Source organism: Meleagris gallopavo, chromosome 3, assembly GCF_905368555.1.
Source record: "Meleagris gallopavo chromosome 3, MGAL_WU_HG_1.1, whole genome shotgun sequence".
Lineage (NCBI taxonomy): Eukaryota > Metazoa > Chordata > Aves > Galliformes > Phasianidae > Meleagris > Meleagris gallopavo.
Genome location: NC_139406.1, coordinates 72590415 through 72617309, shown reverse-complemented (window position 1 = coordinate 72617309; position 26895 = coordinate 72590415). Strand labels below are relative to the sequence as shown.

Below are 26895 nucleotides of genomic sequence, written 5' to 3'. Positions count from 1 at the left end.
CCAGGTCCAGATGTGGCACCCAACAAGAAGAAAAGGGTCTCTTTAATGCACAGCTCCCTGCCTGTTCCAAAGGCTGATGTTTTCCCCATTTCATTCTCCCACAGGAGCCAATATTAAGCAAAACCTGATTACAATGAGCCTCCTGGAATGGGGACTGTGAGCTGCAGAGCTGCATCTGGTAGTGCAGCCACATGGCCCCTCAGCTGCCACAGGAGTGGGGCTGGCACTGGCCCAAGTGAAGAGCTGCAGGCAAAGGGTGAACAGGAGGGCTTCTGCTTTAATTTGCTCTTTTCCACTCTTATCTCTGAGAATCTCTTGAATTGTTGCTCTGCTTCTATTCCAGTGCAGCACTGGCTGTGAAGGCAGGTGGGTGTTAAGTAAGGTGAATCATAACAGGCTCCTGATGTATCCCAGCGCCTGCTGGCTTGTCACATTGCCTCTTCCCACAGATTTGTGTGGCCATTTATCTGCCAGCTGCTGCTCATTATCTGTTATTTATACTGCTCTAGCTGGTTTTCCATCCACATAACAAAGTTCACAGCCAAACTAATCTGCATTCAAGTTCTCAAGGCACATTTTCAAAGACGGCTGCAGAGTTAGGTTCTACAACTTTGCAAATCCACCTGAACCCATCTGGGCATGGCCCTGAAACAAAAGGTGCTCTTGTCCTCACTGTAGGGGATTGTAATCATATCCTGTAGGCTCACTCAGTGCTGACTATGGATGTCTGGTCTAAGTAGAACATGGCAAGAAGGGTACCTCTAATTGATCCTAAAACTGACTCTGACAGGATATTCTAGCAAAAACAAACCTGCCTTGTATCAAACTCCTGCTTAATGAAATCTGTGTTAAAGCCACCAAATACATTCAAAGGAGAAAAAAAAAAACATCCCTGGTATAGAACCAAAAATAAGTCACTGGATATGAACACAGTAACTTCAAATTCAAAAGCAATCACTTACTCTCTATCTCTTACAATGACTCTCGTAAATGAAACAGTGCTGAAAACTTCCACAGCACTCCAAGACTCCAGAACTCTGCACAAATAAGCTAGTATTATTATATTGTAATAAGCTAGTAATATAACTTGCAAGGATATTGAATATAGACAACGAAGCTCAAACTGAGAGGACTGTTGAAGGACTGCCTAGGAAGTCCACAGTGAAATATTGGCTAGAAATACAAGACAAACTGTACACAGTTCTCTCCTAAGCCCCAGGAGACTTGTGAAAATCAGGTGGTTTACCAGCTGGCGAAGGTAGTCTTGAATTGTGCTGGGATAGACGAGTACACTGATGGCAACCAATGTGTTGAGAGCAAAGTCAAAGATCTGGTAACAGAAGAAAGGGATGATCCAAGCCGCATGTTGCTGGAAAGAAAATAAAATAAAAAGTCATCAATGACAAGCTAAAATTGAGATATATATATATTTCTGCACTAAAACCTAAGGAACATTTAACAGAACGCAGTGTTACATTTCATGGAGCTGTAAAAGAAAATACACTGTAAAATCAGCTAAAGGAAATACAACATTCGACCACAAGAGTTGGCCATGCCAGCTTGGCTGCTGAACTGCTGCAGTATGTGTGGTGCAAGTCCCACAACTTGTTATACTGGGACATTTAAAAACCACAAGAGAATTTTTTTTTTCCCCTAATAAACAGAATTAGTACTGGGACAAACCACAGGCATGGGAGTTGTATGGGAAAAAAATTCCATTAATTTTGGCAGGAACAAGATTCAGTCCTCTGAATGCACAGCTTTCCCAAAGATTACTCATATTTGAAAGTGCAGACAGTAAACACAAGTGGGCAGCTGTCCTGCCTTCAGCACAGGGCTGTGTGATACCACTATCGAGGCAACAAGCTCTGCCACCTCTTTGTTCTTTCTCTTAATTTTCAGTTAACAAGAAATTGTTAGAAAGAAGCATTTTTAATTTGCTTTCTATAGCTTGTATACTTTGCTTAATTCACATCTTTATGGAGTATGATGAGTTACCTTATATGCGCCATACGTAGCCATTGCACAAATCAGAATCATAAGTAGAGAAATTGCTGTGGCAATGCACACATCTGAAAGAGAAACATATGAGTGATTGCAGAAAAATTCAGAGCTTGATTCAGTTATTTTGCCACTTGCTCGGTGATGAGCATCCCAAAGGACAGGATGTGTGTGTGGGTGGTGATGAGCCAGAGAGGAGGAAACTCTAGCTCCTATGAAGGACCTCTAAAATATGAGAAACAAAGACAGTGATTACTCTGCACAAGCTTCTATAGCTTTGATAAGGATGTGAATAGTTTCGTTTTTTTTTTTTTCCCGAAGAATTTTCAAATATCTGGGGAATAATTGGCAAGAAGATTATTTTGCCTGTGATGATTACATCAGTCATCAAAAAGTGTCTGTGCAGGACTTAAAACGTGACCATTGTGGATAAATCAGAGCTTGCCAGACATTGGAGATGAACAGAAGCCGGCTGCCTGGCAGTAACAAGGCCTTTGGCTACTTTTATACTCTGTACCCAACTCTGCCTGCTGTGAGACAGCTCTTGGCATCAGGACACACAGCTGAAGGCTGTCTGTTCTACGTGGATCAGCAGGAACCACTGTCACATCTTTGCCTGTGGTTGCAGACACGCCTCTCAGACTGGAGAAGACCACAGTCTGGGAGAAGAGGTCTGTAATGAGATAAAAAACTAAGTTCAGACTAATCTTGGGAAGGTCAGGATGTTCATATTATCATAGAGTCATAGAATGGCTTGTGTTGAAGGGACCTTAACTTCTACTCAGTTCCAACCCTCTGCCATGGCCACCAGATCTGGCTGTCCAGGGCCCCACCTGACCTGGCCTTGAATGCCTCCAGGGATGGGACATCAAAAGCTTTTCTGAGCAGCCTGTGCCAGCAACTCACCTAACATCTAACCTAAAAACTAAATCTCCCCTCTTTTAGTCTAAAATTATTCATTATTAATTATTGCCAGTTACACTGCAACTAACCTAAAGGTTGACCAAGCTGCCATGGATCTGGAAAAACAAACAAACAAAACCAAAAACTACAACAAACACTAAAGAGAGAATGCACACTACAGCTTGTTTTTGCAGTAATAGCTACCACATACAATTGATCATATCTCTCTAAATACTTCAGCAAAGCAGAAACATATTTTTAAAAGAAAGATTAGACAAGGCAGTTAGAGGCATCTTAAAAAAGACATAATGTATTTGAAAGTTTCATTTCAAGCAGGAATATTACAGAGATGCAGAGTTTATTAATGAAGATGTGTAACTATCAGGAAAGGTGAAGTGGTGTAGGAAGCGAAATATTCTTTAAGGTTTTGACTGGAGTAATTACAGGAATCCTATATTTTTCCTCTATTGCTGCTCAGATTTCAATTAACTTTTCATTAGACTTAAGAAATTTCTAAGCCATGAAGTGCTGGAAGGAGATCCTGGGGGGAAAAAAATCACATATGTTTCGTCTTTTCCTAAATACCTCCCATACATAATCAATAGCCTTTGTCAGAATGTCGGAAATGAGAAAACTGTATTTCTGAACCTGCCCTTTTGAGTAACTGTAAGTGTGTAACTGAACTTTGCAACTACATTTCAGAGGCTATGCCCAAAGAGGAGAGAGGAAGTCGTGCAGTTAGGACATTATTTTTCGAGGTCCTAGTACTGAGAATATCTGGCTGGGAGGGAGCATTGATCTGCCAGAGGGTAGAAAGGCACTACAGAGGGCCCTAGATAGACTGGATCAATGGGTCATGCCAAGCCCTCTTTGGCCTAAGATGGTTCTTTCTTACTGAAGACTTCATTGGGCTTTTTGAGATGCACTGGTTTCAGTTAATGAGAATGAAACCAGGTATGCAGCACACTAAATGAGATGATAAGCAGAGGGAGGTGGTGATTTTTTTCTCAGCCATATTGTATGTCCCTTGGCATTCATCATTAGAAGAGTTTACTTGCTGTAGCTTTTTCCTCTCCTTTTGACACGGGGCTCATGCTATGCCAGTGATGTTGATGCTGAGGGGCAGAAAAGGCACATGCTTCCCTTTAGCCCCCTAGCCAAAGTTCAAGTGTGCTATCTATAGGTTTCTTTATAAAAATATTTCCATTTGAATTAAATCTTGCTGTGCTTTGGGTTGCATATTGTGTTCTGCAGGGAGAGGATCCAAACACTGCCTTCTGTTTCTCTCAGCTCTGTACAGAGACCACTGCTTGCCTCACCTGCACATCCTCGAGCAGAGAAATGGCTGATTTTGCCAGAGTTCCCATGGGTTTCTACAGGGCATAGGCATGACTTATAAGGGATTGCATACAACTGTGATAGCATGAAGACAGTAAATGAAAACTAGCAACGCTCTTTTCTTGTTTGAGCTGTTAACATGCCAGGATCATAGCCTGCATATCTGGAGAAGCTCTGCAGGAGTCTTAGGTAAAACCTTCTCAGAAGCCAGGCTGATTTACAAGACTTTTTTCAGCTCCCACGCAGGGATTATTAGGCTTTTACTAGCAAAACACTGCATTAGCCTCTCCCATATTTCACATTTTTTCGAGTCCATCTTCAAGTACATAAACTCCCCCAGGCCCTAAAGAAATAATAAGAAAGATGAGACTAAATGGACTCGGCTAAACAACAACTAGGGGAGGAAGCCCAAACCATTTCCGGTTCCCAGGCCACAGAATCGTAGAATCATTAGATTGGAAAAGAATTCTAAGATCATCTAGTCCAATCGTAGACCCATTACCACTGTGACCACTAAACCAGTAACATATCTACACTTCTATTGAACACCTCCAGTGGCATTGAGTCTATCACCTCCCTGGACAGCCTGTTGCAATGCATTAACACTCTTTCTGATAGGAAATTTTTCCCAACATACCTGAACCTCCCTGGCAACTTAGGGCCATTCCCTCTTGTCTTGTTGCTGTTCCCTGGGAGAAGATGTCAACCTCCACCTTTCAGCTAGTTGTAGAGTGATAAGGTCTCTCCAGACTAAATAGTCCCAGTTCCTTCAGCTGCTTTCTGTGAGACTTGTGCTCCAGACCCTTCATCAGTTTTATACCTCCTCTCTGAACACTCTCCAGGGCTTCAGTGTAGGGAAGGGCCCAACAGTGAGCACAGGTGTGACTTCACAGATGCTGAGTACAACATCACTTCCCTGGTCCTGCTGACTGCTCTATTTTTGATACAAGTCAGAATGCTGTCGGCCTTCTTGGCCACCTAGGCACACTGCTGGCTCATGTTCAGCTGGCTGTTGACTAATCCTCCCAAATCCTTCTCCACAGTGCAGCTTTCTAGCCATCCTGCCCCAAGCCCAAATGCAGGACCAGGCACTTGGTCTTGGGAACCTCATACAATTGGCCTCAGCCTAGCAATCCAGCCTGTCCAGATTCTTCTGTAGGGCTTTCTTATCTTCAGGCAGATCAACACTTCCTCACAACTTGCTGTCATCTGCAGACTTACTGGGAGTGCACTCAATCCCCTCATCCAGATCATCAATAAAGATATTAGACATGGCCAGACCTGTTACTGACCCCTGGGGAACACCACTAGTGACCAGTCACCAGGTGGATTTAACTGCATTCATCACCACTTTCTAAACCCAGCCACTCAGCCAGTTTTTCACTCAGTGAAAAACACTCTTGTCCGAGCCACCATCACCTGCCAGCTTCTCCAGGAGAATGCTATAGGAAACAGAGTCTCTTTGCTAAAGTCTAGCTTCTTTCACAGCCTTTCCCTCATCCACTAGGCAGGTCACCTGGTTGTAGGAGATGAGGTTGGCCAAGCAGGACCTGCCTTTCATGAACCCATGCTGTCTGGACCTGATTCCTTGGTTGTTCCGCATATGCTGTCTGCTTGCACTCAAGATAATTGGCTCTGTAACCTTCCCTGATACTCATGTCAGGCTGACAGGCCTGCAGTTCCCTGGATCCTCCTTCCAACCCTTCTTGTAGATGGATGTCACACTGGCAAGTCTCCAGCCATCTGGGACTTCCCTGATTGACCAGGGAAGGACTGCTGATAAATGATGGAAAGTGACTTGGTAATCATTTCCTCCAGCTCCCTCAGATGCATGCTTAGAGGAGGCAGCCAAACCACACACCCTGTCATCCAGCACATCATCTGCTGCATGGCCTAACAGGTGTGTTTTTTCCCATTGCTTTCTTTTCTAGAATAAAAGGACAAAGCTCTGCCCTACAGCATTTTTTCCAAGTGTTCAGGTAAGTACTTCTGCTTAATCGACCAGTTAGTTCAGAGCCCCTGGCAATGCTCTGGGAATCATGCACAGGCCTAAAACCTGAAGTTAAGGATGAGCATTTGTTCAGTTACACGCTCACAGTTACTGTAAGGGCAGGTTCACATAAGAACTGGTGCTGCGTTGGCATTTTCAAATGTTTCACACTTGACTGGCTCTGGTTCTGTGTGTGACAGACAGCTATGACACTTACGTAACAGAAAACTGAAAATTGTCCATAAAAGACACATGAATGCAGTCTTAAAGAAATACAAATACCAATATTCAGTGGAATCCTGGTATCTTGGAAGTCAAGGGCAAATCTGTCATCAATGTCAAGTAACCCCCCTACCTCCAGTATTATGATTCAGCTGTTAATTTTATTTCCAGCTAACATTGAGCCTATTTGAGGAGGGGTGATAAGGGAGTGATAATTTTGCATGCAAATTTTACGTTTGTTTGGTTGGTTGCTATTGATAGGGGCAACAAAACTAGCAGTGAGAATAAAAGCTGCTAATATTACCATCATTGTTATATTTGTCAGCACAAGCACATATAGATAACAACTTTGGGACCTTCATTAGCATTAAAAAAATGATGTATCTTATAATATTTTGTACACATGGTTTCATATCAAAGGATTTCTGCACATGCAGCTAACCTAGGAAATATTTACTCAAAAATAGGCAATTAAAAGTAGGGCAAGAGAAAATTTGTCTGATGTTTTCTCTCAGAAGAAAAGGTTTCCTCAAACTTGAACAAACATAGTCATATTAGCAATAATAATAATAAAAACAAATTCTTTCTTGCCAGCAATTTCCAGGGGCATTAAACCAGAGGGTGTCAAAGAAGCAAAGGAGACCTTAATTCAAATGCTCGTTTGTAATTAAACTGCCTGGGAAGTGCTCCCTTTAATGAATGGAAATGAGGTCACCTGGTCCGTGAGCCATCCTTTTACAGTCTTTCAGAGTTCACTTCAGAAGCCTCAATAAAAAATATAAAAAATGCCATTTTCAAGTGTAGATGGAAATCCCCAATGTACTTGATCTGACAGCTATTGCATTACAAAAGAGAATTACTATTTTAAAGCCTTGGGCACTGGCAGGCCTCAGATGTCGGCTATATAAAACCGCACTGACAGACAGTCATTACCAAGGTTAATCTCTGAGAATTAGGACAAGGCAGTCAGTTTTAATATGTCAGAATCAGCTAGGAGCCCATCTGTATCTACGACAGTCCCTATTTTCTTAAATCCAGTTATATAAAAAGATTTTTAGTGTGAAGTTGTAGGCGCTTTGTCAGTGTAGACGCAGTAAAGTAGCAATTGCCCCCTAATATTAAATGTAAGCCTTTAAGGTTTTGATCTGCACTGAAGAACTTGTGGAAAGTATCCCTTAACAAATAACCCAGCAGCTCTAACACACAATGGTTATAATTAGTTTCCTCATGCGTGGAGTTATTCCTGCTGATATTTTTATTGACTGCAGCAGGAATGAGGAATGGAGTTGGAGCCTTTTGTTGTAGATGTGTAGTTGTGAGCAGCAAGGCTCCAGTGAAAGTCATGGGAGCCCTTATTTTAGATTGCAGTGGGAAGTACTAAATGTAGCTATCTTCTGAGCAGAAATGCAAATAAACAGATATTTTTATCAAAATAACATACAGGGGAAAAAAATCCAAATACTACTTAAACAGTTAAAACAAGCCACGAGACCAAACACCACCAAATAATTGGCCGGGAAATGAAACTGTCCTGGAAGAAAGAAATATTTGCAAAGTACAGGAGGTTTTTTCAGCAGAAATAAATGGCCTCTCTCACACTGCCCTGAAACCATATTGAAGATTTGCTATGGCCTTTGTTGTGCAAAGGAGCAGCCCTGTTATCACCATACTTCTGTGACTGTGCAGTTAATATCTATCACCTGCATCTATCATGACAGGCTGGTGCAAGTCATGCCATGTGCACATGGTGAGTGTTCAAAGATGTTCAACAGGAATCCAGATGGCACATCTGGGCTACACATCCAGAAGGTTATAGAAATAGCAGCACATGTTCTGCTATTGGCAGGCTCTACAGGGCATGGGACTCAGAGGTCAGAACTTTCTGCATCTTGCAGAATTCCCCCCCTCTCTCTCTCTGTACTCACTGCTCTCAGTACTGCACTGAGGGATGACATCTGCATGTCCAGAGCTGGCTCTGCCCTGCCCAGTCAGGAAACAGCACAGGTAGCTGTAAGGCTACTAACATGCAACCAGTTTGAACAGTGCCACAAATTCACAATAAAAATGCTTCTGTAAGATACCAAGGATACTGAGGGGATAAACCAACTAAATGACAATAATTACTGAGGTGATAGGATAGCTACCTAAATTCTGGAGCAATGAATGTTCATGTTCTGACAGACCGTACTTACTGGCATCATCCATAAATTCAAATTCACCCCCTAATTCAGCGCTGGTGAGGTGGTATTGGTCAGGGTCGGTCAGGGCGCTCAGCAGAATCAGCAGTACCACCGAGTTAATGATCTGTGGAGAGGAAGAGGGGAAAAGGGTCAGGCTGTGAAAATAATTCATGAAACAGCTCTGGACAGGATGTCTCCCACTGGCTTTGCTGGCTGAGGCACGGGCTGCTTTCCAGCCACAGAACTGTAATATTTCACTAACATCACAGTTATTTTCTCTGGATTTGAGTTACACCTTCTCCCTTGGACTCTCTCCTACAACATCAGACAAGTTACCACTACTCTTTCATTAGAAAACATGCTAACATGGCCATTTCAGTTTGTTCCGTCAGAAAAATGATTATCAACTAAAACAGTAGCTTTGAGATTATTACAAATGACTGCTGCAGTGAAGTATTATTAGCAGGACAGAGCTGGAATTGGTGACACGCCCTGTTAAAACGCTTATGATCAGGGAGTGGATCATTTGCTGGAAGAAAGTTTTAGAAGTGGCTGTGAATGATGAGCTGGTTCACATGAGCTGTTAGATCAGAAGGCCTTAGCAGGATGGGAGCAGGAGGCAGCATGAACCCAATGCCTGATGAACATCTTGAGGCACAAGGTATAGCAGGAAATTTGTAGAATCATAGAATCACAGAATCACAGAATGGCCTGGGTTGAAAAGGACCACAATGATCATCTAGTTTCAACCCTCCTGCTATGTGCAGGGTCACCAACCACCAGACCAGGCTGCCTAGAGAAAATTCACACCCAAAGAAATTCACCCAGGAAGACTTGGTCTATGAAATGCAGTGAGTTAAATGCAAGAATATAGTATTGATTGAAAAATTCAGTTGAAACAGATAGTCAGTAACTAGGTATGAGAGGAATGTAAAGGGAGGGAAGAGCTCTATTTTAAAGCTAATTTGAACAAAATGCTTATATCACTTTGAAATGATGCGGACTATTTGCAAAGATTACTAGATATGAAATAACACAGCCTGTCTAAAAAATTATTCTACAGAAGTAAAAAGATAACTGATAAACAGGAAAGTAAAGAAAAGAAAGCTGATAATAAAGTGTGCTGGAAAAGATGGATTTTTACTGCATTGGTTTTCACTTCGAAGTCGTCCCAATCTGATCACAGGTTCCTAACAGCAACAGAAAGGTGTAAGAACACAGGCTATAATAAGAAGACATGAACAGGCTAGAGAATTTCTTGGTAAAGATAAATGCCTTTTGATGGGCAAATTCTGTTGAGTTTAGCTGATATCAGAGTTATTAGCAATGCTCTTTGAAAAATTATTAATAGAGTAGGCTCACAAAATAGGAAAAAGCAAGCACAGTTTATACCTTCACAAAACAAAAAGGCCGTAAATAAATAAATAAATAAATAAATAAATAAACCCCAAAACAGACAATAAAGTGGTGTTCTTGATGTTACTTAAAATTTGTATGGTCATAAACAGTATTCTCCATGGGTCTGTCAATTTTAAGCTATATTAATTCATCCTATTTACCTTCTTTACAGACAAATGGTTTTGTGAACAGGTGAAAAGCAGTCCTTCTGACATGATGAGATTCTCATTAGTGAGCTGGGAAAAGCTGGTCTAGCTGAAAAGTGCAGGAAGGTGAGTGCATAGCCAGCAGGATGACTGTAATAAAAGCATAGCTCTCAAAGATTCACAAAAGATCTACTGAATAGGGTTCTCCAGTATTGTTGAAATACTTGGTATTTCAAGTAACTTATGCACTTTATCTTTCTTTAGTTTGCAGTCAATGCCAGGCTGTAAGGACTTCGGCCAACTACAGCAGAAGTCAGACAAATAGAGAGCACAGTTCATTGGCAACAAGGCTAGAGCATCACCATCACATTTGTGACAAACAACTGTAGAAGAACAAGAGGAGAGATAACTGAGTAGGTAGCAGTTCCTTGGAACAAAGTGCTGAGCAATGAACAAACTGAACGTGCCTCAGCACCATCCCATCAGCAGCATGATGGTGGGCAGCACTGTAGGCATCAAATGTGCAAGTTATCCTCCTACTTGTCCTCTACTGGGACTCTGCGGGAAGAGCCTAGTTCAAAGTCCTTCAGAAACATACTGATAAAAACCCTGAGGGGGGTCCTGCAAGCGAACAGAGGATGATTAGATATCTAAAAGTTGTGACTAGCAGGGAAAAGCTGAGAATGCTTAGTCTAGAGAAGAGAGAAAGGCAAGTGAAAGGAAGCAATAAACTTCTCCACATCTACTAGGAGATGGGTAAAGTAACAGATTTAAATTACAGCAAGAGGTAAAGTAGGTTATGCAACTTGCTGAACAATCAGACAGTAGAAGAGATCATTTAGAGGGGTTTAGGAATCCTCCATGCTGCATTTTGTCACAGAACAGTTAGACAGCTTTGTGTTGGGAATGCTGTTGCCATGGTCTTGTCTTGTCTTTCTATTCTTGGTTGGCTTCCAAGGCGGGTCAGACGACCATTAAGATTCAAATTAATCTACAGACCTTCTCAAATGTTAGTTTTATATATAACTTATATTGCAGTGCAGTTATTGCTTTATACTCGTTTGTGGAAAACCAGAGGACAGATGACAGTAATATATAGATGTTACTTAAGGAGAGTACTCAAAATAAGCAAGTAATCAGAAACTATAAATGTATATCGTGTTGCTATTTTAAAGGCATGCCAATCTTTTGTGCAGACACAGACAGGAAGATTTGTGAAATACTGACCTAGGCACTCTGCTTTCTCCATGTGGATATGCCCAGAATCAGATTACGTGTTGGTCAGCATAGTCTTTAAGTCTGTGTACAGAGACACAGGATGTGTTTGTCTGAGCTAAAGCCTAGAGCAGTCAGTGGAATCATTCCAATGCATCACTTTTCTGATCTATCTATACTTTATATTCTGGTCCTCATAATGATCTTTGAGCATCTTCCAACCATGCTGTCAGCAATGGAAGTGAAATACACCAAATATTTATATGCTCAACCTCTTTCTCAAGAAAAGAAATGTGCACACATCTGGATGTGTTGCATTTGTTGGGGATTTTCTTTTGTTTTGAATGTGAAGCAACCATTGAATTTTGAATAATGATTTAATGCGTATGTTTAATATGTCTAAAAACTTACTGATGTAGCATCTTCCAAAGACACATCATCAAAGCAAAGAGCATAAAGTGAATCCCTGTTGACATATGTGGTTGGTATGAAAGTTGAAATCTGTTCTAGGAAAGCAAAGGAGGTTTTGCTGCTTTCTCAGTAAGGCCAAGATTTCCTTCAAAAGGCTTTACATTCTTTCAGCAACAAATAAAGTAACAATTAATGAACAGTATTTAGAAAGTATTTCAATTGTGCAATGTTTCAGCAAGCAACTAAACCCTATAATTCTTTGATGGGACATGTCGTTCTCCTTTTATGGACTGAGAAACAGAAACACATTCATGAACATGCAGCAAAGTGGTGTTTGGTGGTAAGCATAAAATGCAAGATTTTCCACTGTCAGGTCAGAACTATGATCAACAGGTTATAGCCATAGCTCTACCCAGAGTGACGGAAGAGGAACCCCAGGGGCACTATGAGGCCTTGTTGGCCCTGACAGCTCTACTGCGACCTCTTCATCACTGGGAAGGAAGACAAATCCTCCGTTTTGTAGAGATTCCAGTATATGTAGAGAAAGGAGGAAAATAGGGGTTATTATGGAGGAGATAGCTAGTCCAAATATTGGAGTAATACATGGATTTTTCCTTCTGGTCTTACAAAACAATTTCAAATCTGAGTGGAAGACAAAATTAAATATCAACAATTGTATGAGAGACTGCATGCAGGCAAGAGGGAGCAGAGCAGCAGGTGCTGAGAGTAGGATCACACCACCAGTCACTGTTACTGCTCCCATCTGTACAGAGATAAAGAAACAGCAGCTTGTGCATGACATGAGGCAAGTCTGCTAGAGGGAACATGCAGTGTTTTAAGATGCAAGGACGCAACCTCATGTTTGCCACTGCCAGCATCCAGAGTTTGGAAACTACATAACATGCTAAACTTAGAGACCTCTGCCACAGTGAGTTAGTTGTCTTCTCTTCCACATTGTTTGTTCCCAAGATGAGAAGTGATCCATGGAGATAAAATGCAGAGAAGAGAGAGGAGTATCACTCTGTATCAATACTGTATCAGCAGGTGATGAAGAAATGATAACTGCTATAACTTCAGACCCCTCACAGAGCTATGGGTTGCACAGTATTTATCTCTGCTTATCTAAAATTAAAACAGTAGCTTCTAAAACACACTATCCATACAGATCTTTTACCAATACCTAACTCAGGCAAATGGAGAAACGTTCAAGCCTGTGAATGACACAGATGACTGTAAACACTAAAAGAGTTGCCAGGAGTTGCAGTGGAGTTCATCCAGCTTACAGTTGCTCTGATAAAGGAATTTAGAAGGGAAAATATTAAGCTGACTTTAATTTGACACACTGGATTAAAAATACACCAATGTTTTTATTGAACCCCATAGGGTCAGCTCTACAAATATTCCACTAGACTTCTCCAAAGACTTCTCAATGCAGTGAAAAGAATTCCTCATATTTATAGGAAAAAGTAAGAAAACTAGCTTTATTTATACTGAGAATTCAATTTATAGCAGAAACCATGCATGTACATATCTTTACACAGTCCATGTGGTGAAAGAGGTACATGCGCTTTTAATTCTGAGTCTCTCCCTCTCTTCTCTCTGCTTCCACTCTGCAACTGGTGCGGCCTCACCTCAAGCACCGTGTGCTATTTTGGGCACCACAGTATAAGAAGGACATAAAACTATTAGAAAACAAAACATGATAGTGCTCATTGTCTAGAGGGAAAAAAAAAAACAACAAAAAAAAAACAACCCAACAACAAAAAAGAAAGCAAAAAACACATCTTTCTTGCACCTTGAATCTAAACCAAAACCAGGTCTGTAAACATTTTATAATAATTGGATTATCTGAAGTCAGTTTTACCATTACAGAAACAATGTATAGAAAATGTCAAGGCAGGCTACCTCGATTATCTTTAATTTTCTCCTTCTGCCTTTGCCTTCCCACAAATTAAGTTTTTGTGGATGTCTGACTACTGTAGGGAGCAGTCAAAGGATGTGAGAAGAAAAGAGGGTTGGTATGTGAGCAGCTTCATTATGGATGTCATGGAAATGGTTCAATCATCTTCCCTCCCAAGGCACCAAGGAGCCAGAAGCTACATCTGAGCATTTGCCAAGCTGTGGCCTGAACTCCTGGGAAATGGCAGTGCAGGACAATTCTGACTAACAAAGCAGATACTTCTCCATCTTCTTTCCGCTATGTAAGTTTTCTGTCTCACGGTAATTGAAGTATATCAACTCTCCAGTTCAAGGGGCAGGGAAAAGCTGTAGTTATGTTAGCGATGCACAAAGTAATTAATGGTTCAAGGAAGGAAACTCAGTCACACTTGTCTGGCTTTTCACCAAATGTAACAGCCTGAAGGGAAACAGAAACATAGCCAAGTAAAGTTGGGTTAAAGGGAAATCGTTCACCCCTTTCAGTGAAATTTGTTAACAGACGTTACTACTGAAGATATAAGGAGGAATACAGAGAAATTGAGGGGCTTTTTCAGGAAATGTATATTCTTGGACATCTTCCAAGGCATCTTAAAAACAGAATGTAAACTTCAGATTATTGCCTGAACCTAAAATAGCAGGAGAACAAAATAAAATGTCTTCCTTGCACAAGTCATTCTTACTTCCCTATGTGGTTTCTTAAAGTACATTTCTGACTGCTATCTGAAATGCTGCACTGACACTGGGAGAACATTAGTCAGACCAGAAATAGCAATTAAGTCTCCCTTTAACCAGGAGAAGTTAGGGTAGAGTCTGCAGTTCCTGTTGCTTAGTTTCTTATTTTTTCATATTATTCATAAAATTCAAGGAATGATCCAGGCAAGCTAAAACGAGTCTAGGTCAGAGTGCATATTAAAGACATTGTACAATAGAAATCTGCATAAAAGTATTTTAATCAGACTTTATATACAATCTCAACTTCTATTATTATAATGACAATAAGCATTGCATTTCAAATTCTGTGTTGATTAAATTGATATAGGAAGTCCAGCATAATTTATCAGCACTCTTCTATAAAAGTGACTCAACTACTGCTGCCTGCCAGCCCTAAAACTCAAACCACAAGAGGCCTGTCACTAATGAAATATGGTAATGACTAAATTTACAAAAGAAAAAATAGATGGATAGACAGTGCATGATGCACACTAGAGGTTTCTGTCTCCCTAAAGATAGAGTTTAATTTGTTATATACTTAATCTTAGTCCTTTTGTGGTTTAAGGGAATAAGGTATTTATATGTAAATTTATTGGTGGATTCTTTATTACTTTCACATTGTATTTAAAGAAAGTTGAAACTCTATCTGCTCAAGGTTCTGGAAATGACCACTGAAACCTTCTACCTAACACTGGGAAAATACAATCATGCAGAAACATCTGAAATACAGCATGGACAGACCAGCTCATGTTTTCCACTGAAGCACGCCTTGGTTCAGGATGTCGTGGAGAGCTAGGAAAGAACTGACATGCAAAGAAAGAATTGATATGCACTGAAACTTCATTAGAAAAAGTGTTGTTCAAATAGTCTTTTGGGATTGGTTTGGTTTCTGCTTTTGTTCTTGTGTTCTACAAATGGATTTTTGAGCTTACAGTTGACCACAAAAGGGCAGCCCTGTTCAAGTGCTGTGAGTTTGGGTATGTCCCATGAGCCTGAACCTTGGTTTGGAACGGTGGCCCAGTACTCCCAAGGCTGAGTTGCTGCAGGCAACTGGCCCCAACTGGCAGGAGTGTCTTACCCATGCCAGCCACAGTGCTGCCTGAGCCCATACCAACCTCCAGCCCCTCTCAACGTGTGCTGCTGCATCGCTGAGAGGAGTGTGCCCAGCTTTTGGCAGCAAGTCACATACAGCTGCTAAGGCAGCAGTTTGGGTACATGAGGAAGAAGAGGGCACACAAAGAATGGTACATCACAGATAATTACTACAACATGATGACATTTATTCAATCTACCTGGACACAACTGTTCAGTGGCTGGAAAATGCACCTCCACAAGGTGAAAATCTCCTACAAATCTCTGTTTCTGCCAAAAACATTCATCCTGTCTGTATTAAGTAGATTAATGTATCTCCTGACAGAACAAGACCTTGCTCGGCACAAGTCAGAAATGAAGTGAAAAACAGCCACAGTACTTTGAAAAGCTCTCCAAGCCAGAGGACTAGGATCACAGGAGCAGGAGCTGACTGCAGTCATATGAAAGAGAGCAGACCCAGAGGAGGTCCAGAACAGCGCAGTAGGCTTGAATCCAAATTGCTTCCTCAGTGATGCCTTGCTGGCAGGTTCAGTGCCTCAGATGGACCAGGAGCACCTTCAGCAATATGCATTGTTCTTCGCTTCCTACTCTGCTTTTCAGAGATTTAGGGCTTTGAACCTCAAGTTCAGCTGCACCACAATAACTTCTGTGTGCATTTTCAGGCCCTGGCCACTTTGATCTTCCACAGTTTTGCAGTCAAATCATGACAGTCAAATCACAAGAACATGAAAGAGGAAGAAGGTAATAGAGGAAATTAATTCCTGGCTATTTTGCAACATCCGCTCCATATGTCCACAAATATTTGACTAATTGCATTTTCACTGATGTCAGTCTAATCAACGGTCAGTTTACAAAGTGCAATAAGTACTCACTAGGAAATATTAACTTTCAACGGAACTTCTAAACACATTTTGCTTGATTAATGTAATACTTCCTCTTCTTTCTGTAACTACTTTCATGACTTTTGTATTACGTGTTTAAAAAACAAAAATAGCGTACGGTACTCTTAGCACATCTTTCCTTTAATGAGTATTTATGTAAATTTAATTCCTCTTAAAACCGTCTGTTTTCTTACAGGAGGAAGACAGCTGTTCACAAAACTTTTCATTTTCTGAAATTTTTAATTGGAAAAAACAGCTGTGTCATTATCCTGGACAACTGATGCAGATTATCAGCTCTGGTTGCAATAATTCATTCCCTGTGGGAAAAATCCTACTGTGGTATTTGGAGATATGAGAAAACCTGCACACGCAAGGTGATTAGAGCTTAAAGAAGTGCTCAGAAATCCTTGTGCTGTGTTACAAGCTAATAAACTGTTCAGTAAATGCATGGCCTGTCCAAAAGATGCTTACAAGGAATTTTAGCCCTCCAATGCCTTAAAAAGTGTTAAAAACAGAAACATTAATAAACACACTGGTGTGTGACAAAGTCAAGGGAAAACTGACAAAATACTGTTTCTGCTTGTTGTGCAACACAGCAAATACACAAAATTATTGGTTATTTTCACTCAGAACAGAAATATGGGTAATGCAGTATACCAGGTACCATGAATCCATCCTTTTTTCAGGTAAACTTTCTGGCCTGTTCATGGATTAATTTGGTCACCCACAGGTGAGAAATTAGGGTCTTTGCAAGTTGTTCTATTGATTGTGTAACATACATTTCCCACAATTTGGACTTTCTTTTGTAATTTAACTGAAGAGGTCCTGGATGAACTGGGATAAGGTCCTGCCCAGTAGAAAGCAACCTGGAATTGTACATGGTGGGAAGGATTTGTTCTGGAGAACTCCTTGAATATGTTCTTAAAGCAATTAGCAATTACATTATTCTAGACTGACTCTTTATATACATTACAACTGAAATATAAACAATCCTCCAGAACAGACATGTCTTGTTTGAACTGATGATCAGTGCTGGGCCTTATTCATATCTTAAATGCAGACATATCTTTTCAGTTTCTTAAGAAAATACTGTGCAAGTCATGAGTAGGTATTTATGTACAGGATTGCTAATATACTTCATACTGATCTTGAATAAGATTATGAAATTGATATGATTCACTCTAAAAGTAAATACACTGATTTCAGTGTCAGTTGGATATTCAACATGTTTCTTAATTCATAAAGAAATCCAGTTTTCCTCTCTACTGTCCTCAAGAACAAGCACACACACAAAGCAGGAAGTTTTCATAAGTTATTTAGGGAATACTACTGTCTGTTTGTTTTCCCTAAGATTTCAGTGTTTACTTTATGAAAGGAAGTAAAGACAATAAAAAAAAAAAAGATATCAATGCTTTTATAGACACAGAACTGGAAACATAAATATTCAGTCATTTCAGCCATTTCCACTACAAGAATTGGGCAGCTTGAGTCTTATAGATTACGTGATGCCCCCTTCACCTGTCAGTGAAGAACTCTCACCTGCTAATGATACTGCATCTCCTGATAAGGGATGAGAATTAGTCATGTCAATGGCATCGCCCTGGGACAACAGCAGCTCTTTCCTGTGAATGTACTGCCTGGGTCTGACAGAATTGCAATCACCTGGTGAACCAGCAAGCTCCATTCTGCAAGACTGTGCCACCAGTACTGGACTGTTAGAGGAGGTGGTATAGGCAGCAGTGCCTGCAGGGTAACCTGACACAATATCCCAGTAATATCACACTGCCACTACATGAGAAGCAGCATCATTGGCTTGTATGAAGGAACAAGAGCATCAGTATTATCATTAGTAGACAGATAAAGTTAGAGATCTCATATTGTTAATATATTTAATTCCATATAAAAATAAACAAGTCTGAATTTCTAAGTAAAACATAAGACATAAAACCTATATCCATGCAAATTCCACAACCTGGCCCCAGGATAACAAAGTTCCCTACTACCTTGAATACCAGGCTTTCTAATGGTGCAATTTTTCCCCTTTCACACTTTCAATACTTTTTTTTTTTTAATATATATATTGTTTTCAAACTTGCAAGTAATTGAAAAATTAATTTATTAGTATTACATTTCATCTTCCTTGAAAGGGCATTTTCATCCTGTTCAAGTGACATGTACTTACAACTCCTTGCTGATGTGAGCAGTCCTAGACTGTTTAAAGATTCCAAGTGTGGGGACAGAGTAGCTTAGAGGACCTTAGTGTAGGTATATTTTGTTTACATGCACAGTCAATGCTGATCTCTGCTCCCTGCCAAGTAAGCCTAGATTTCAGTAATCTTCTAACTGGTATTTAAGCACATCGCCATCCATGCAGTTTTGCACAGGCCTTGGAAAGGAAAAGGGAATAAATGTAACCTAGTCACAAAATATATACCTTGATATATATATATTTTTTTTACAAGTGCACTCTAATCATCTCACAGAACGTTCAATCCATAAACCCACTGCACAATGAGGGTATAGTAAGCAGTACTTTTCTTTTGATTTACAGAATAAAAAGGCTATCAGTACATTATTTCATCCATTAGGATGCAATCCCTTTATTAGAAAACTAGAATGTAGGCAAAAGCCATTAAACTGTGTGCTCAAAGAAAAAAGTCCAGCACTGAAACATCATGACTAGCAATCCATCCTGAGCCTTCCACAAATAGCTGCTCAAACGTCGAAGCCACCCTGGCTAAAAACCTAGGCTTGCTCTATTTATATTCTTCCCACACGTCCTTCAGAGGGTGCTTCAGCAATCTGAATAACTCGCAGTTATAAAAGGTTCTTGCTCTTCCATTAGATGTTATTTTTAGGCTCCCTCGCAGGGCCCCGGAGGCGGTGCGGAGCAGCGGTTCAGCTCCTGCAGTGCTGGACAGCTCCCGAGGCAGCCCCAGGGGTCCGGGCCGCCCCGACCTGCTGCACGGCACCAAAGGCAGCGCTCCTTCTTTCTAAGTTGTTCGTTTTCGTTTTCTTTTTATCCTTCTTCGATTTTTTTTTTCCCCCTGAATGTTTCATCTTTTCCCTCCACAGGTCAACTGAAGATAACTGCTGTTGTCCCAGATGGTGCCAGCGAAGTCACTGGGTGTGCACAAAGCACCATTGCTGTGCATCGAGCTAGCGGAAAATCCTTCTGCGACACTATCTGAACATCTGACACTGTTTATTCTTTTCTGTATTTTTTTTCACGTGTAAAGAAAGTGGAGTCTATACACTCAGGAAGACAACACGCTCTATGTATAAATGCTGTTGCCAAAGGGGATAGTGTTCTGACTCACCAATACGCGATGGATCACTTGAAGCTAACCAAAATGACAGCTCTCCCTTGGACACCAGTGCCAGGGGAGTTCAGAACTGAAGCTGCCTCATTTCAGAGGCTTTGAACAGCATGCTGATACAAACATCTGGATCAGAACCAAGCTACTGGAAGTGACATTCTCATTTTCCTTCTTTCCCCTCAGTATGACACTTTTACAGCCTTTGTGCCCAAAAATCTTCTGCTTAATTACTTCTGTCCTTATGTTTGATAGGTTTCTAAGAAGCATAAAGTTCATGTCAGTGGAATGAAAAACAAAGATAAAAAAAGCCATCTGAATTGAACTGGTTCCCCAGATTTTGAAATATGTATTGCTCCCAGACAGCTTTTATGAACATCATATTTAAATTCAGTATTGCAGCACATCTGAAGTTCTTCTCCCCAACACAGCACAGCATTTCCTGAAGTGCAGGGCATCCTGCAGCCCTACAAGACATAGATCTCAGAAATTTTCCTCTGTTACTTGGCTCCTCCATCATTACATTATATGTTTTACATTGAAGTAACTCAGTACTCTGTGATAGTACATATATGGTATGGTGCATGGTGTGTAGTGTAATATCATGTAATGCTGTATTATATTAGTCTAGACATGATACCAAGAAGACTATGGCTATACCGAGAAGAAACTACTGAAACACAATAATCATAGAAACGTTGGCATTCAGAGATCCACTATGTTCTAATATAAAGCAAAGTTAAATATTTCTTTCCTAACTATTGATACGAGATCATTAATAGTGTTTGTGACTGCAGGATGCATGTGTTAGAAATGCACACAGTACTCCTTCCCTCATCTGTGATGGAAAGTGCTCTGACCAGACAGCCCTGATGATTCCATCTGCACTCAGCTTTCCTTGCCCTCCACTATTTGTAGGATCCCAATTAAAACCAAAGAGCTGAGACATCATCCCAGAGATATGGACTGTTCTCCTCCACATTTACTCAGACATGAAATTCTACCACCTGAAATTATCCTAACTCAAGATCTGCTTTATGTGTGAAAACATTGTGTTAAAAATCCACCAAAACTTACAAGCTGCTGTTTTTTTCTTGTACTATTGATGCTTGCACTATTGAATCATTGCATTCATAGTCAGAGACTAAAAAAGAATTACACTCCATAGGTAGCAAGGTGTGAAAAATCCACAAGAAATTTTTTTCTTCTCTAGGAGGATTCCTTTCCTGAATTAATTTCCCAGAAAGCACATTTCCACAAGCAGTCTCCCAGAGGCAAACAGCACAGAGAATACATACTAGTGTGGTGAGAAAAATCAAAGAGTTTTAATTTCTGACTTTATGCTCGTAGCTCATTTGTGGTTTGGAGTAAAGCAACCAAAATGAATGCAGAGAAAAAATTACCACCAGGCTGGCACTGATTTTTATGTATATGGTATCAAAGTGCAGCTGTTTTTTTGGAATAAAACAATACTTTCTTGTATGATTTTGTAAACCAGGCTTTGCAACCAGGACAGCATTTACTTGGGGAATTACCCCTTATTCACCTCCTAACGTGGTAAACTAGCAAAAAGGTTTAGTGCTTCTTATCAACATACATCACAAATTCTGTTCATAGCAGTCTACCTGAAAAATAAAAACATTTGTGATATAGGAGAAGGGGCAGAAAGCAATATGCACACTGGGATGTTATGAGTTAGTGTCAATTTGAAGTCATTCATGTGTGTGCTCTGAAAAAATTATAAAGAAAAAGAAGCAAAGTGGGAAGAGGTATAAACCAGGAAAGAACTGATAGTTACAGAAGAGTATTTTAAAACAGATTTTGCGGAAAAATGGCACGTGAAAGTGGGGCGCTGGCTTTTAAACATTAGTTCACAGTACTGAATGAAGTCTAAAGAGCTCTCAGGCATTTCTTTATATCTAAGACCAATGGACTCACTTAATGCCCTCTTCCTCAAATATTTTTAGTCCCACTGAATAGCAAAAAAAAACAGTGTCCCTGTCTTCACGGAACTGACGTGAGTAGGTTTCATTCAGCTGAAGGCAGAAAGTAATAATAAGCATCCCTCAAGAAACACTCAGAGTCTTTCAGGACATTGTCAAACTTATTGTAACAAGTTGTGGCTGGGCAAAAAGGGCATCTTTTCAATGCTGCAATTACTACAGATACCACAGTCTGTGGACATTTCATTTAGCTACTTATCAGGAGCAAGAAATAGTTCAACTGATGCACCATTTTCTAAAACAGTGAAATATGCATTTTATAGGACATAGGGTATTTTATATGATTTCTGGGACATAAACGTCAACCCAGCCTTTCAATTAAGCTGATTGAATTTATTTAATGAGCTGTCCTACAATGGAGAACAGCCCTGCGCTTCTCTCTTCCTTCTGAAGGGAATTTCAGTAGTTAGCAAACAAGCCTGGGTCTAATCTGCTTCCGCCTGCAGCCACTTGAAAAATGACGCTTGGCAAACAGCTCTGGGTGGCCTTGGCATCTGATGGAGATGGATGTGTTGTACCAAGAAACAGGGAAGGAGAAAGAGGCTGAAGCACATCTAAGTAACCTAGAGTGATAAATGGCTCTTTATTGTCATGACACGTCTGCAAACACCGCGACTACGGCAGGGCTGGCTCTGGGAAAGCGGCTTTCCTAGCACTGCTACCCAAGGGATTGAGAAAAGATTTTCAGTGGTGGGAGAGGAGCTGTGGGCTCAGCATGCCTTCTCCTGAGCCTGGCAGGACAGCCGTGTCCAGCCATTTCTTGGATGGATGGTGGTGACCCACCGTCCATTAAAAGCTGTGCCCCAAAGGTCAGTTCCTTACTCCCTTCCTATAGCTTTCCTGGCACCTGATGCCCGCAGCATTCAGCCCCAGGCACACCAAGCTCCAACGACCAGCACTTCTCTGACACCGACTTCCTCAGGAAGCAGCGACCAGAGAGGACAGAATCAGATTCTCAGAGCACGCTTCAGGCAGGCTCCACAGCCAGCCCCAGCTGAGCCGGGAGTGGGGGGGAGCAGGAGAAGCCCCCACCCCGGAGGCCCCACCTGTCACACCTTCTCCCCCAGCTTGGGGTGAAGATATGAACTCAGCTCACTGTCTGAGACCCCGGCGAACCTGCCGTGCTCCGTATCGACAGCCTTGCTCCCCCCCGACCCTAAATACACACGGGTTTTATTTCTCAGAGCAGGGGCTCACCACCAGCCTGTGCGCACGTTAAAGGGAACAGCGAAGAAGCACCGGAGCTCACCCGACGCCACGGTGCTGGTAACGGGGAGAGGGCTTTCCCCCCACATGCAGCGGCTGGAGCGCAACCGTGGCCGGCCCACGAGACCGAAGAATCCCTCCGCCCCGGGGGGACGCGGGCACGGCGGGGCCGCTTACCAGGTACCAGACGCCGAGGATGATGGTGCCGGTGCGGACATGGCAGCAGAGGCAGCAGCTGTTGGAATAGAAACGCGCCCAGGGCGAGTTCAGCATCTCCGCGGCTCTCAGGGCTCCGCGCTCCGCGCCTCTCGCCGCGCTGCTCCGCGGGGGCGGTGCTGGGCCGGGCCGGAACCGCCCCTCCCGGCGGGCGGGACCCGCGGCAGCGGCTGCGGGAGGGGGCTGGGGCGGTCCCGGAGCGGTCAAGCAGCCCCTGGAGGCTCCTCGGAGGAGCCGGCTTCGTTCCCTCTGACCCTATACGTTATCTTCTGACATCTGTTTTGGCTGCCTACCAAACCGCGCAATGTATCGTCAAAATATAACCCTGGAAAGTACCCTGATTGTGCCCTGTATGGTTGCTTCGGGGCTCTTCTTTATTACACTCGGATATCTGCACCCAATATGACTCCCAGATAAAAGCTAACTTGGCACAGAGGAACATTTCTGACTGTGCCTCATCCCTACTCATAAAACCACTGTAGTAAATTGGACTAAAATTCCTTTAAGTAAGAACTTTACATAACCTCTGTTTTTAGAGGGTGGAGGCTGTGAAGGAGGAAAGGGGGAAGAGACAGAAACAGGTGTGAAATGGTCTGGTCATGTGCAGCACGATCTGAGCAGGACACCAGTCTGGCTGAGCCCTGTGCCACCACGGCCTGCCCAATGTTGTCGTTAAATCCTTCCTTACCTGCTTCTGTACTGTGTGTGAGAGCTGCAAGGAGCAGATGCCAGCTCCTGATGGCCCAATGTATGAGCTGTGGGACAGAATGGAGGCACCCAGGGTTGTGTTGTCAGCAGCTGGGGTCAGTGGGATCTCGTTGTTTTGCACCAATGGCTTTGATCCAGATGTCCTCACAAGATAGAGGAAGAATGAGAGGCCAAATGTTAATTACTTCAAAGTGGTTTCCTGTATAATTATTAATTTCCATTGAAGAAACGTGACGAGAAAGATGAGGAAACACCAGAGTTTACATCACATACCCAGCTCACAGGCAGAGCCTAGAGAAATAATGGAGTCCAGACTGCTCCTTTCTACTTCTGTTTGTGTGGCATGATAGATGCTTTGCAGACAGAAGTGTTAGTCCCTGCCTTGAAGCACAGATAGTCCTTGGCTGGGACACCCAGTGAGTTTCAACTGGTGTCTCAAAGCTGATTATTTGACATGTTTGTCTGAGGCATTTGCTCAAGGTTGAAGTTCTGCTTTAAGTTCTGCTTATCTATGATAAACATACTGGTTGTTCCTTTTCAGGACTTCAAGACTTTAATAAATAAGAGCAACAAGAACAGACATCCTTGAGATAGGGGCACAAATCCAAGGCAGAAACCAATTAGAAAAGACTGTGTGTCTTTAGAAAGCCTGTGCTCAAATATGGATAAAGTAAGTGGGACACTCCATAAATGACCACCAAAGACCCCCATGCAAGTTCAGAAGATTCAGATGTATTTATGTAATCTTGTACTTATGTATTCTTATGAATATGTATAGTTAGTGTGGCTTATGTGTTAGATAGATGTATTCTAAAAACTTTTGACTTTAACTAGAAGCCAGTATGAAGATTCAGCATGCCTGACTTGTGGGGATTTCCCTATGCAGAATAAAGCAATGTCTCCTTTCTGGACCCTCGACTTTTGAATGTTTCAGGAGATCAGACAATTAGCACGTGGACCCCACTAACCAGCCCCAGCTCACTGCCCCTGCAGCAGCAAAGACACTGCTGCAAACTGAGTGAAAACGAAAAGACGCCAAGCGGTAGAAGTGGGGGTGACCACAACACAGGTTACAACATGAGGTTTACAGTGCTCTGATGCACAGCAAGACATTTTTCTCATTGGTAAATGGATTTTGATAAGACAGTGTGACATCTGCAAGTTGAGCATAGAGCTCTCTCTGCAAAAACTTCATCCAGTGGAGAATTTGCTTTTCTGCCTTGGCTCTGGGTGAGTTCCCTGGAAGGAGGCCTGGCTGGCAGGATACCAGCATCAGGCAGCAGTTTTTGGAGGACGCAGCACTTGGCATCAGTTTGATGTCCTCGTTCCAGGACTGATAAAACAGCTCACAAAGCCCCTGTGCCACACACTGCTCTGCTAGCAGCGAGGCTGTGCAGCCATTGGGAAATCCACCTGTGCTGCCACACACACCTTTAAAGGCCTTGAAATTACACAGTCATCTGTCTATTAAGGGAGAAATTCGTCAGAAATTGAGGGTTTTGCAAATATGCAAAGCTTGATCATAGAATCATAGAATGGTTTGGGTTGGAAGGGACTCTTAAGGTCATGTAGTTCCAACCCCCTGCTCTAGGCAGGGACACTTCCTACTAGATGTTTTTACTGATTTGTTTTGGAGCCCATGCATTTCCCCAGCAATAGACTCATAACCACAGTCCTTGTAGTTCAAGTCATTGTGTCCTTCACAAACAACAAATTCTTCGCACAGAGATGGCTGTGAATCCACCACATCTGATCTTACGCCCAGCAGCAGAATGGTGGCAGGTAATGCCAATGTGCATCAGTGACTGCTTCTGAAATAGATGAGATCTGAGTTTTGTCAAGACTTCCAGGGGTACAAGAAGCAATCTGGAACTTTGCCTTCATTGCTCCTTTACTCAGAAAGTGATAAATGTACCCTCAATTAAATAAACAGTCCACATGTAGGCACTTATTTTAATTGTGCTGAGAAAATATGTAACCTTTAAGTTCCAGTGGGATCCAGGATATAGTGTGAAAATCCTCCAAGTGAAGGTTTGATTCTGTAAGTTAAACACCGCAGAGGATAGAACCTTGTCCAGCATTGCTTGGCTTGTGTTGGCATGGACTGCAGTGCATTTCCCAGAAGAGAAATGCAGACTCACAGTTCCCACCCACCCCTCCTTCCCGTGGGCTGTAAATCCCAACACTGGGTTCATGCAGGACCCTCAGAGTGCCCTGAGAGCCATGCCAGCCAGCTGGAGAAGGACCCAGCCCAACTGTTCCTCATTGCCAATGCTTCTCTGGGTTGCAAGCTGTCAAAAAAAGATATATTAATTCCTGCTTCTGCTGTTCACTCTCCTACATATCCCTGGTGATGTCCTCACTCCAGGGGACAAGTTCTCCCTCCTGCAAGCAGATACTCCAACCTAACTGGTACTTTCTTATGCAGTTCAGTGAACAAAACTACTTGGAAGCTGCACATCACTCCCACCTTCTGTCTGCACCCACAGTCTGTAGAGATGCTGGGGCATTGCTCAACTGGCCCTGAGTAATCCCATTGTGCAGCCCAGCCTTGCCTGCAGCAAACACAGGGACAGCTGATGGAGCCCTCTCAAAGTGCCAGTGATTCACTGTGGGATCAGCCCTGTGCTCCATAGTGAGCAAAGAAGTTAATTCTTCTATATTTGGCTAGGCTAAGAGCAGATAAGAAAAAGGTTAAACATTGCACTCAAACCAAGGTCTAGGTTTTGCCTTTTGAGCATAGGATTGGGAAATCGCTTGTGATTGTAGTAAAGAGTAATTTTAAAGATCGTGTTCTTGTTTGGCCAGGTTCAGAGCCTGTGTTTCAGGATGGCTGCAATGATTTAAGTATTTAGGGCTACAGAAATAGTTAATGCAATCAAATTTAAAAAAAAAACGTAAATAACAATCAACGAACCAAAGAAATACACTTTCTAAAAAAACCCAAAACTTCCAATAAATACCCAACACCAATTCTGTGCCACAGAGAAAGACCAGCAATAAAACTGAGCTGCTGCTG

The 26895-nt window shown here is 42.0% G+C and overlaps 1 protein-coding gene across 3 annotated transcripts in view; it reads right to left on the bottom strand.

The window, feature by feature from the left end:
* Positions 1-23308, bottom strand: part of LAPTM4B (lysosomal protein transmembrane 4 beta) — a 61875-nt gene extending 38567 nt beyond the window's left edge. Inside the window, exons 1-4 of one of the 3 annotated variants that reach the window (XM_085221458.1) lie at positions 23130-23308; positions 8647-8758; positions 1999-2072; positions 1247-1369 (exon numbers count right to left, since the gene is read on the bottom strand). In XM_085221458.1, coding sequence (XP_085077584.1) covers positions 1247-1369; positions 1999-2072; positions 8647-8758; positions 23130-23225 — 405 coding nt within the window. In that variant the 5' untranslated portion in view covers positions 23226-23308. Of the gene's footprint in view, positions 1-1246; positions 1370-1998; positions 2073-8646; positions 8759-10193; positions 10263-23129 lie in introns of those variants that run through there. The other 2 variants (XM_010709162.3, XM_085221457.1) reach the window with 2 other exon arrangements.
* Between the last annotated feature and the right edge of the window lie 3587 nt (positions 23309-26895).